Genomic DNA, 13,237 nt, shown 5'->3' with positions numbered 1-13,237 from the left:
TTAGAAGCTTCTCAAGCTAAAACTACTTCACATGAGGTATGCATAGATGGGTGGACAATCACCTATAAGGAGTTTCAACCCCAAAAGATCAAGCGAGCTAGAAAATAGATCAGTCAAACAAAGAAGGACCTTCAGAGTCAGCAAGCTAACAACACACCCAGCAACAATTCTGTGGAGTATGACATCACAAAAGATCTAGATAAGAGAAAGTGTTATCACTGCCAACAGGAAGGACATTATGTTAAATTTTGCCCATAGAAGAATCAACAATTATACCATGGAAGTGGCCAGAGTCAGATCACTATAGGGTTGCCACCAGTAAGTGTTAGTGATGCCCAACCCAAAAGAAGCATTTGATGAGAATGATGAATGAAGAAGTCATGCCGGACTACCCAAGATCAACAAAGTGGAGGATGTGTCGCCCTCACTGTCATGCGAGGGATGCTACCCTAGATGCCCTCGCAGCCACACCTTGGTTAATGAATAGGAGTTGGTGCCCCTTTATGTAATAAAAACGTTAGTATCGCAAGTCGAGTCAATGATTGAGTTGTGCATCTTTATTGCTTTGTTGAATTGTCATTATGCTTATACTTGTTTTGAATCTTTGTAATAATTGCAATAATCTCGTTGGGTGTTCCCACAATTTCATTTAGTTCATAGGCCTAAGGTATAAGGATTAATGAAATAAATAGTTGGGTTATGTTTTTCTTCTTTTTTTCTCTATTCTATCTTTCGGAGCATCCTGCCCTCTTCAGCTTTATCTCTATTTTTGGATGACCAAAAATCATAGAAAAATTCTGTACAATAGTAGACTTCAATATCTTTCTCCGACCACAAGAATCACCCTAATATCTATTTTAGTTATGGAGTATGAAAATCACAAGATGATACATCTGTGCTGTCTGAAACCTAGAATAGTTTATGTGGTGCACTATTTTTGACAACCTGAACAGCCTAATTTGGAAAAGTGTTCTACACAAGAGTTGTAGAGGATTTCATAAGCTTTCCAACGGTCTAAATTACAACTTCATTGGATTAATAGAGCCTGAGTTATAGCTATTTTACTGTGCTGTTATGTTTCTGCACGCGAGGAGAAATCAAGTTGTTTCTTCTTAAATATGCACATGAGTTCTTCTAGATATCAGAAGGTCTTTATGATAGTTAACTCGCTCAGAAGAATATGGAAGCTACCCCATTTTGTCCCCTAGTTGATCTTTTCCTAAGGGGGGTAGCCAAGTTGTAGAATTTGTAAGATGAAGTATCATATTTTCTAGTTTGCGCAGCGAAAGCGTGGTGGGCCCATAAACCACAGGTCCTAGGATCGAAACCTTTAGAGGAACAAACACCTTTGGAGGAGATCAATAAGATAGACAAAAACATCTATGCAAACTATCCAACTAAAAAGGGCCCGCATGCTTAAGTTGCCATATGAAGTTCAGTTATACTCCCTAGCTCTCACTTGGAAGAATCGGTTAATCTGATGAGAAAGGTGGTACTCAAGGATGTGAGAGAGAAACTCATAGTTTTCAATGATGAGATTTGATTAAAGGTTCAAGGGAGGTTTAATCAAGATCATCAAGATATTGATAATGCTACTGGAGAAGGTTTTAAGTTCGTTTGGATCAAGAAACCTCAGCTAAGTATTTGAAGGAGTGAAAAAGGGTTGAAGTAAAACCTAAGTATTAGCTTTGCTAGATCTGGACAAGAGCTTTATATCTACTATGATGCACCTTGTCAAGATGTGGCGTGTGTCCTTATGCAAGAAGAAAACTAGTACCTTGTTTATTAAGTCAACTAAGGAAGCATGAGTTGGATTACCCAACATATTATGTGGAGTTATCCATTGTGGAGCATGGAAGTGCTATCTTCTGGGACGTAAAAGTGACATTTAGATGGATCACAAGAATCTAAAGGACATCTTCACTAAGATGGTTTTGAGCTTGTGACATCATTATTGGATTGAAGCAATCAAGGTTTTATGATTTGGAAAAGTGATATCACTTGGAGAAGCAAAAGTCGTTGTCGATGTCTTTAGCAAGAGAGAGTTATGCTAAGAAGATTTGAACAACACCATGGACTTAGAATTGTGCTTGAGAGTTGAGCAGCTTAATCTGAGCATATATAGTCATTAAAGTTTTAAAGTTGGTGACTGAACCTACTTTGAACCAGGAAAGTGAAAAGGCTCCATTGGAAGGTGAATATTTTAAGAAAGAGAATTGATAGTATACACTAAAAAGGAAAAGTGGCCTAGTGATTGGAGTTACCTGAGTATTGTTTGGAGTATCTGTCAAAATTTTGGAATTAGTAGAGCAAGTTACTTGGAGTAAGGTTAATAGGTATGCAAAGTAAAGAAGGATCCAAAGGCGGAACACCTATATCGCTTTGATCACCATCGTCTGAATCTCGAGGACGAGATTCATTTTAAGGGGAGTAGAATTGTAACACCCTAAAAATTGCTCTTTTTGAAATAGGGTTAAAAAGATTTAATTTGGTATTTTTGTGCTCATAAAAACCTAGGAAATAATTTTTTTCATTAAATTAAAATTCATTATAGGGTGTAGCAACATTGTTGTGCATACATGGTGGTGCATTTGATTTATTGAGGTGAGTGGTTTTGACCAAAAATTCAAAATTGAATTCAAATGTTTTTGAAATAGTTTTGAAATTTTTTTTAGAAAACCACTCCCTCTCTGTTTTGGCCCACTCGGACTGCTTCTCCCCGCTGCCTTCTCCTTCCCTCGGCCTGGCCCGATCTCACCTCCTCCTCCTCCGCTTGGGCCAGAGCACCATGGGCCCAGCTCCTTCCCCGTCATCTCTTGTGGCCCAACACCACTCTCCCTCTCCCCACCCAGCCAAACCATAGGCCCAAGCCACGCACCACCGGCCCAGCACCGCACTAGCCCACGTGCCGTTTCCCTCTTCCCTCTCTTCTCACTCTCTATCGCTGACCAACCAGGCCCGCTGGTCATGCATGATTGTCTTCCCCGCACGAGACCGAGCCAGACTGTCCACCGCCGCCTAGTCCGTGTCCGCCGCCACCATGCCTCCTCCCTTGCTATGCCACCCAAGCCACTCATCCTCATAAATAGTAGCCACTGACCGAGCCACCTCTCCCCATCCTGTTCTAAGCCGCAACAGCCTCGCCGAGACACCGCGCCACGCAAACCCTAGCGCCGCCACCATCACTGCCCGCTTCACCGTGCACCGCGCCGCCCTCCATTGCTCCACACCATGGTAAGCTACCTAGCTGTGATCTCCGTTCCCTCCTCTATCTCCCAGTGCCCCTAGTTCATCCAATAGTGGCCCATAGGCCCTTCTCCAAGAGCTCCGGCGAGCTTGCTTGTTCCTGGCCATGGCGCCACCACCTCCTCATCCTGTTCCGACATCGGCATCACTTCTCCCTCCCCGTCTTCTAATCTTCGCCGCCCATCTACGATCGAATAGCTGAGATTGGTCGATACCCCTTCGGCCGATAGTTTTTCAAAAGAGCCCTCGTATTTTTGTAGATAAGAACCCACTGTCCCTGTACTTTTGCTAAAGAGACCCTCGCCTTTTGAATAATCTAACCCATAGTCCATGGCGCACTTCTAGAATATGTTTTCCTATTCTGAAAGCGTAGTTTCTTTCTAGTAGATTCAAAATACGTTTTCATCCATTTATAGTTTTGCCACTAGTTTTCTTTAGGCCATAATTTCTCTGTGTTAACCCTGATTTGACCCGTTCAAGTTGCGTTAGATTCATAATTGCGTAATCTACGTGTTCAAGCTACTATTAAATATATTTTCAACTTTTGAAATTTGAGGTTAGATTTAATCTATTATTTTATTAAAGGAAATCTTATTTAATTCATAACTTTTTCATTATAGCTCTGATTAGAGTGCTTTTCATGCCTGTGTGATCGAAGTAACATGTAGAACGTCTTTAAAACCTTTTTACTTGATGTTTATTATATTTGGTGTATTGTTCTAATTTAGTCCTATTGTTTGCTTCATGTATGATTACATGGATGTTTGTGCGGTGCTTTATGAACATGTCCAATCGTTGAGCTATACGTGGTGAATCAAGAAGCAGATCTTTGAAGATTTGGACTAGAAGAAGATCAGAGTTTTAAGGCAAGTATAGCATGAGATCTTCCTTATTATCCTATACACCTTAAATCATTTAATTCATACTGCATGTGTCTACCTTGACTACCACTAAGGATTTCATAGTACTTTGTTACCCTGTAGCTTGATTCCTATGGGTTATTGCATTGGGTAGTATGATGCTAGTGCTCAACTACAACCATGATCTTGTAACTTGACTAATGGAATATGCAATAAACATTAAGAGACGCTTTTTAGCAAAATAGAATAAGAGGGCTAGAGCATTGGGCTGTTATTATGGTGCTCTAGATTCCTCTCCCTAAGAACTTATCTGTAAGCGAACATCCAGGACTTACAGTATAGCTATGAGGGCTATATGGCTCTAGCTTTAGTCAAGTATGAGGACCTTTTCTATCTTGTTAGAGGTTACCTTTATGGTGTAAGAATGGCTTGTCGAATCAGGTATAGTACAACCTCTATCCCCTTATGTATAGGCTGCGCGTCGTTGTGCCATCGGGAAGGGGAGCTCTACATCTGTTTGCCAAGTGAATCTAATGGCCCTAACTTGTTAGATGAACCTTTGAAAGGCTTCATAGTGAACCCTCCTGACCTTCCTTGGTAGTGGGTCAAGAGACTGATCACCTTGGGCGAAATGGTAAATCATGACTCACAGTGAAAGTGTACAACCTCTGTAGAGTGTAAAACTAGTATATCAGCCGTGCTCACGGTCATGAGCGGCCTTGGACCCTTATGAAATAGATGATGAACACTGATGATATGGATAATGAACATGCTCACTAATGATTACTATTTATGCTATTCTTTATTCATGTTTACCTGATCATATGTTTATATGGGCTTGTGATAAACTTGTTGCTACTCCTATGCTAAAATTGTGATAATTAAAAGCTAATCGCAGTTAAACCAGTGTTAGCCTTTTGAGCCTCATGAACCCCACGCTATATTTGTTGAGTACGACATGTACTTACGCTTGCTTTACTTTTGAAATCTTTGGAAAGATCCCGGATGGGTACCAGATTCTATCAGGGACCAATACTAGGGTACCTAAAGAGAAGGGGCTAATGGTTGTTATATGTTAATCCATCTAGGCAGTCTAAGGTGTGACTATAGCTCCAACCAACATCGAGGCCATGGGCTCTGCCTCGCTCGACCCCTGGCCGTGGGCTCCGCCTCGCCCGACCCCAAGGTCATGCGATCCGCCTCGCCCGACCTCTGGGGGCAGGCTCTGCCTCATTCGATGCCAATGCCATGGGCTCTGCCTCGCCCGACATCTAAAGGTGGGCTCCACCTCGCCCAGCCCTAAGGTCATGCAATCCACCTCGCTCGACCTCTGGGGACGGGCTCTCCCTCGCCCAACACTGAGGCCACGGGCTCTACCTCGCCCGACCCCCATGGGCGGGCTCCGCCTCGCTCAACCCCAAGGTTGTGCGATCTGCCTCGCCTAACCTCGGGGGACAGGCTCTGCCTTGCTCGACACTGAGGCCATGAGCTCCACCTTGCTCAGCCTCTAAGGGATGGTTCTGCCTCGCCTGACCTCTAAAGGTGGGCTCCGCCTCGCCCAACCCCAAGGTCATGCGATCCACCTCGCCTGACCTCTGGGGATGGGCTCCACCTCGCCTGACACCGAGGCCACGGGCTCTGCCTCGCCCAACCTCTGAGGATGGGCTTTGCCTTGTCCGACATCGAGGCCATGGGCTCCGCCTTGATTGACCCTCGAGGGTGGGCTCCACCTTGCTCGATGTCTGAGGGCTGGCTCTACCTCGCCCAATGTCTGAGGGTGGGTGCCACCTCTCTTGATACCTCGGGCACGGCTCTTAACAAAACCTCACACCACCGCCAACAACTATGGGCCAGAAAGTACAACACAAGGTCAAACTTCTGGCATCGTGCAGGGAGCGGTCACGTCTCAACACGACCCATCCCCATGACATGTCTTTCTAGGGAACTCACATCGCCCACAGTGATGGGCATGTGGTCACTATGCTGCCTACTTCCTCTTCGATCACTAATCGACACGCTGGTTCACCGTGCCGCCCGTTGGGGCAGAGTGGGATGTGACGACCCGCTGATAATGCTAGGGCATAACATCATCGGTGGATAGGCGCCCGGCATGGAGCTATCCCTATCATCGCCTACCATGTTAGTGGGGCCCACACAAAGGAAAAGAAAGGACCGGCGACCCTGAAGGACTTCCTCTCCCTCTCGTTCTCCTTTTTTCTCCTGTTGTAACCCATGCTTTTCCTTGGCCTATAAAAGGGAAAGCAGGGCATCGCATTGGATGAGAACTCATCACACCACATTAGATCAGAACCACTAACATCAAACCTCAAACACATAGCCGAGCAGTGACCGAGCTCTTGGCACCCATTCGTTCTATCCATCAGAGACATGGGACATGTCCCTCTCTCGACCGTTTGTAATCTCTACTATGAACTTTTTAGTGCTAGTAACACGAGCAGTAGCAATGAACTGGATGTAGGGATATTTTGCCCAAACTAGTATAAACCTCGTGTCCTCTTAGCACACCATCCAAGCCAGATGCGCAATATTAGAAATTTACTCATTGGTGTTTACTCAAAACACCGACAGTGGGCGCACCAGGTAGGGGCCTTTTGTGTGTCTCGACATCAACACCAGGCCTCGGATGGCTAGTCATGACATCAGCTAGGTCCTAGGCATAGACATGCGCTTCGGGGACCTAGACTTCATCATCACGATGGAGGGAGAGTTGGCGATGGCTCCTGCCACCATCCGACCTCTCCACTTCACCGGACTCGACACGATCACCAAGGTGCTTGAGGAGCTGTAGCTGCACACACCAGGGGCCCATGCCCCTAGGAGCAACCAGCTCCTTGACTTCGAATACAAGAGGTTAGAGCACCAGCTCAGCACCTTCCTAGGACCCGGCCGTCCCGGGAAGACCTGCGCCACCTGACCTTCTCGTTCGCCAACATCATGGCGTAGCTCACCGAAGGGGAGCCACTCTCTCTAGAATACCTCATCTGGAGCACCCTAACAGCGCTCCCTTTCGGTCTCCGCAACACCATAGGGACCGATGGACACCCCATGGCACAACGCATGTCTTCGTTCCACGCGAACGACGAGTTCATGGGGATGATATAATATGTCGTGGAGTCTTTCCATGATCTCCTCGTGGGAGAATCAGAGTTGGCCTCTAGCTCTAACTTAGCAGGGGGAGCCATCACTCCTCTTGTGAGCATTTCATGATAGGTACCCTCGAGGGACATGTCGAGAGCATCCACAAAGAGGAGGCTACCCCAACAAACAACCTCGATGACAAGGTCGAGGGTGATGCAGGGGCCTCGACCCACCTGCGGGTGGAGCAACTGAAGGCCCAGCACCGAGAGCTCGAGGAAACATGGCTCTAGCTCGAGCAGGAACGCGCAGAGCTCGATCGTGAGATCAAGCGCCACGGAGATGGTGGGAGCGCATGCGCCATGGCCCGTGACATGAATTGGAGGATCATCAAGGATGATGAAGCCCTCCCACACTTTGCCCAGGTGAGCCAGAACATCATTGCTATGGTGGCCTTGCTCCGTGGGCTTCCAGGGGCCACGACGCCTAATGAGCGTCGGGCCCATCACAAGATTCACATGCTGCTCGAGCACATGGCGGCATAGCAGGCCAAGAGCTCGCTGTCTCGGCGACGTGACCTCAACGCCATCTAGTGCATGCCCTCAAAGCGACCTAACAAGGATGCATCAGTCCACTAGGCATCGCAAAGCAGCAGGCCACACATCACGGTTCCGGTACATGAGCGAATCGACCACAGCCATGACGCACGCAACACCCTCCATGCCCATAGGCGTACCCACGGTGATGTGGGGAAGGGGGCTAGTCATGGCTACCACCCTCGACATGGTGGGTGCTACACCAGTGGCAAAGACCAAAGCCTAAGCCCTAGCCTACTGAGACCTCAGGCCTTCGGCCGACACATCCTCAATGTTGCCTTCCCGCCAAGGTACCGACCACCAACCAACATCCCAAAATACTCTAGGGAAACAAACCCCAGACTATGACTCGAGGATTATCGGCTTGCCTACCAAGTCGGTGGGGCAAATAATGACATTTTCATTAACCGCAACCTTCCATTATTCCTAGCCGATTCGACACGGACATGGTTGGAACACCATCTGCCCAATAGAATCTAAAGTTGGGTGGACCTGAAAGAGATCTTCATAGGGAACTTCCAGGGTGTGTACAAGCATCCTAGGAACTCATGGGATCTCAAGAACTACCGGCAGAAGGCCGAAGAGACCCTCCGTGGGTACATCTGGCCCTTCTCCCTATAGTGCAATTAGCTACCTAACATTGCCGACGCCGATGTTATAGGAGCTTTCCTATCTAGGACCACCTGCGAGTCCTTGGTTCACAAGCTAGGATGTAAGGGCCCGCGAACCACCAAGGAACTCCTTGACATCGCCACCAGCCACACCTCAGGCGAGGAAGCGGTCGAAGCATTCTTTAATAGCCTCAAAGGCAAGGCGAAGCAGGACAAGCACGCCGAGGAGGGTGCCTCCAACCGTCCCATCAAAAAGAAAAACAAGCAATGGCGTGAGGGCTCGCTCGTGGTCGCCACCGACCTTAGAGGGGTTGGAAATCCATGGAGGGTACTCCAAAGCACTTTGAGAAAGCTACTCAAGGGGCCATGCCTAAACCATGCCTTCCCCATCAAGCATCTGTACAAGGACTGTGGCCTCATGAAGCGGTTCTTGTTCGGAGGCTCCAACAAGGGCGAGCATAGGAAGGACCCTGACCCGACCATGGACGACGCCGAGGGGAAGGACGGTGGCTTTCCAATGCCAAATGGCTACCTCATGATCTTCGAGGGATTGGCTGCAAGGTCTATATGGCCGAGTCAGCCGCACCTACCTTCCTTCGATGGTCGAAGTCCACCATAACCTTTGATCGGACCAACCACCCAAAGAGCATCCCACAACCGAGGATGTATCCGCTCGTGGTCGACTAGATCATCGGCACGAAGCGGCTCTCTAAGGTACTAATGGACAGAGGCAGCGGCCTCAACATCATGTATGCCGAGACACTTGACGCTATGGGCATCGATCGATCACGCATCTAGCTGACTAGAGCGCCTTTCCACGGCATCATACCTAGAAAGTAGGCCATGCCACTTTGGCAGATCGATCTACCCATCACCTTTGGGGATCCATCCAAGTAAAGGACATAGACCCTCACCTTCGAGGTGGTGGGGTTCCATGGAACCTACCACGCCATCCTAGGACATCCATGTTACATGAAGTTCATGGCTATACCCATCTACACCTACCTAAAGTTGAAGATGTCAAGCCTAGGTGGGGTCATCACCATTGGCACCTCGTTTTAGGGCACCTATGAGTGCGAGGTTGAATGCTGCGATCACACCGTGACAATCATCACCTCCAAGGAACTTGTGACCATTAGGAAGGAGGTTGCTGAACAGACACCCGGCCACCAAAGGTCGTCCAGATCTTTCAAGCCGGTGGAGGGTGCTAAGGAGGTCCTCATAGACCCAAGAAGCTCCAAGAGCAACATCGTGCGCATTGACACTATGCTTTCCTCCAAATAGGAAAGCACGCTCATCGACTTCCTCCGCGCCAATAAAGACATCTTTGCATGGAAGCCCTCGAACATGCCAAGGATTCTGAGGAAAGTTGTTGAGCATACCTTGAAGATCAAGCCAGGCTCCAAGCCAATGAAACAACACCCGCTTTATTTTGACAAGGGAAAGCATAGGGCCATCAGAGAGGAGATCATGAAGCTTTTGGTGGCTAGGTTCATCAAGGAAGTGTACCACCCCGAGTGGTTAGCAAATCCTATTCTTGTACGAAAGAAGAGTGGGAAATGGAGGATGTGTGTTGACTATTCGGATCTCAACAAAGCATGTCCAAAGGATCCGTTCCCTTTGCCATGCATAGACCAAGTAGTCGACTCCACCTCAGGGTGTGAAACCCTTTGCTTCCTTGATGCATACTCTAGGTACCATTAGATCGTGATGAAAGAGTCCGACCAGCTTGCAACATCTTTCATCACCCCATTTAGATCGTTCTGCTAGGTGACGATGTTGTTCGGTCTGAAGAACGCTGGGCCTACATACCAGCATTGTATGCTCAAGTGTTTTGGGACCTTATTGGGCGGACCATTAAGGCCTACATGGACGACATCATGGTCAAGTCCAAATGGGCTGACCAACTCATAGCTGACCTAGAACAGACCTTCTCAAGACTCCGAGCAAACGGCATTAAGCTCAACCTCGAGAAATTTTTTTCAGGGTCCCAAGGGGTTTGCTGCTTGGTTTCATCGTCTCCGAGCGTGGCATCGAAACCAACCCAGAGAAAATTTTGGCCATCACAAAGGACGGGCCCAATTCAAAATGTAAAGGGGGTATAGCAAGTTACTGGGTGCCTCACCACGCTCAGCCACTTTATCTCGTGCCTCGACGAATAAGGTCTCCCCCTTTATTGACTTTTGAAGAGGGCCGACCACTTCAAATAGACGTCCGAGGCCCAGGAGGCACTAGACATGGTCATGCAGCTTCTGATGAAGGCCCCGATCCTAGTCTCTCTAACCGATGGAGAACCTCTTCTGCTCTACATTGCAGCCACCACACAAGTGGTCAGCATCGCCCTGGTAGTGGAGCGAGAGGAAGAGGGCCACGCGCTCAAAGTACAGCGTCCCGTGTACTTCATTAGTGAGGTCTTATTCAATTCCAAGACCCACTAACCCCAAATCTAGAAGCTCCTGTACATCGTCCTCGTTGCCAAGAGAAAGCTACGCCACTACTTCGAGTCACATCCATTGATGGTCATGACGTCTTTCCTGCTCGGCGAGGTCATCCAAAACTGGGACGCCATGGGAAGAATTGCAAAATGGGCACTCGAGCTAATCGATCAGAGCATTTTGTATGCCTCCCGAACAGCCATCAAGTCCCAGGTGCTGGCTGATTTTGTTGTGGAGTGGACCGAGGTCCAAATGTCGTTAGCAGTCGTCAACCAAAAGTACTAGACAATGTACTTCAATGGATCACTGATGAAGAAAGGCACCGATGCAGGGCTAGTCTTCGTTTTGCCTCTCAGAGTACGCATGAGGTACATGGTTCACATCCATTTTCCCTCCTCCAACAATGTGGCCGAATATGAGGCACTCATCAACAGTCTGCGCATCACCATCGAGCTTAGTATCCGATGCCTCGATGTCTAGGGCGACTACTAGCTGGTCATCGACCAAGTCATGAAGGAGCTAGAGGACAAGTTTGACAGCCTTAAGCTCAACCACATCCTGAGGTGTCTCAACGAGGTGGGCGACGCACTAGCAAAAGCAGCGTTTGGCCGAGAGCCGGTGCCGACTGGCATCTTCACTAGTGATAAGCACCAGCCCTTGGTATGCTATGAGGAGCTAGAACAAGATGGTGGTAGACCACTTGACCTAGGCTCAGGAGCTAACCAGCCGTCGGCTCCATCTGACCCTGAAGTCATGGAGCTCGACGAGGATCCAATGACAGAGCCTGACCCTCGGATCAACTGGAGGGTGCCTTACCTTAACTACCTCCTTCGTGAGGTGCTACTGATGGACAAGACAGAGGCTCGATGGCTCATGCATCGTGCCAAGTCCTTTGTCCTTATTGAGGGTGAACTCTACAAGCAAAGTCACACCGGGATCCTACAGCGCTGCATCCCCACCAAATAGGGGAAGTGGTTGCTGAGTGATAACCACAATGGGGTTTGCGGTCATCATGCCAAACCCAGAACCCTAGTTGGAAACACGTTTCGATAGGGCTTCTTCTGGCTGACCGTGGTGGCCGATGCTGAGCATATTGTGCGCACCTGTGAAGGGTGTCAGTACTACGCTCGATAGACCCACCTGCTAGCTCAAGCACTCCAAACGATCCCCATCACATGGTTGTTCGCGGTCTAGGGGCTCGATCTGGTTGGACCTCTCAAAAGAGCGTCCAGGGGCTACACCCATTTGCTTGTCACCATAGACAAGTTTACAAAATGGATAGAGGCTCGGCCAATCTCCACGATCAAGTCTGAGCAGGCCATGCTGTTCTTCTTCAACATCGTCCATCGCTTTGGGGTCCCGAACTCTACCATCATGGACAATGGCACACAGTTCACCGGAAAGAAGTTCCTTCGATTCTATGATGAATACCACATCCATGTCGATTGGGCTGCCATGGTGCACCCCCGCATGAATGGGCAGGTTGAGCACGCAAACGGTATGGTCCTACAAGGTCTAAAGTCTAGGATCTTCAACCGATTGAACAAGTTTGGCGCACAATGGGTCGCAGAACTTCCCGTGGTGCTCTAGAGCCTGAGGACAACCCCCAGCCGGGCCACCGGCTACATGCCATTCTTCATGGTCTATGGTTCCAAGGCCGTCCTCCCGACCAACCTTGACTATGGAGCACCAAGGGTCAGGGCGTATGATGAATACGGGGGCTGATGTGTCCCTCGAGGATGCCATGGACCAGCTAGATGAAGCACACGATGTTGCCCTCCTCTGCTCAACCAAGTACCAGCAAGCGTTGCGCTGGTACCATAGCCGTCGAGTGTGGGGTCAGGCCTTCAATGTCGGTGACCTAGTGCTCTGCCTCGTCCAGAGCAACAAGGACCACCACAAGCTCTCTCCACCATGGGAGGGACCATACATCATCACAGAGGTGCTCCTACTAGGCACCTACAAGCTCAAAACCATTAACGGTGAGGTCTTCATCAATGCCTAGAACATCGAGCAGCTACATCGCTTTTACCCTTAATAAACACACACTCTCTCTTATCAGTTTCGTCATTGAACTCCCTGATCTTTAGTGATGCCTAACCCCAGCAATGGCAAAGGGTTGGGCCTCACTCAGGGGCTAATAAGTGCGTACCTATCTAGTAGACATTCTCTATGCCCGGCCCTCTCTCATGTTAAGACCTAGAAGCAAGGTTTGTGGAAACGAACCCTAAGTATAACTGGTCAGACTATGAGAAGCCTACGCCCTCGATAGCTATTGTGCTTTTGCTCACCAGCGTGATCAGAGTTTTTCTCTGCACCCTGGGCTTTTTGGCCTTAGCTACGGCAAGAGTCGGTGCGCATCTAAGAGTATATCCACCTAGCAAATGTTTCTC

The 13,237-nt window shown here is 48.5% G+C and overlaps 1 protein-coding gene across 1 annotated transcript; it reads left to right on the top strand.

Annotated features, from left to right (window-relative positions):
- Nucleotides 1–11,354: 11,354 nt before the first annotated feature.
- On the top strand, nucleotides 11,355–11,810 carry LOC136495769 (uncharacterized). The gene has a single exon (XM_066491603.1). It carries the CDS (start codon nucleotides 11,355–11,357, stop codon nucleotides 11,808–11,810), a length of 456 nt encoding a protein of 151 aa, XP_066347700.1.
- The last annotated feature ends 1,427 nt before the right edge of the window (nucleotides 11,811–13,237 follow it).

Source organism: Miscanthus floridulus, chromosome 12 (assembly GCF_019320115.1).
Source record: "Miscanthus floridulus cultivar M001 chromosome 12, ASM1932011v1, whole genome shotgun sequence".
Lineage (NCBI taxonomy): Eukaryota > Viridiplantae > Streptophyta > Magnoliopsida > Poales > Poaceae > Miscanthus > Miscanthus floridulus.
The sequence above is the reverse complement of the archived record's forward strand: the minus strand, read 5'-3'. Positions and strand labels throughout refer to the sequence as shown.

Excerpts from the sequence above, each read along its gene's own strand:
- LOC136495769 (XM_066491603.1), top strand. The coding sequence starts at position 11,355 with ATGAAGGAGCTAGAGGACAAGTTTGACAGCCTTAAGCTCAACCACATC.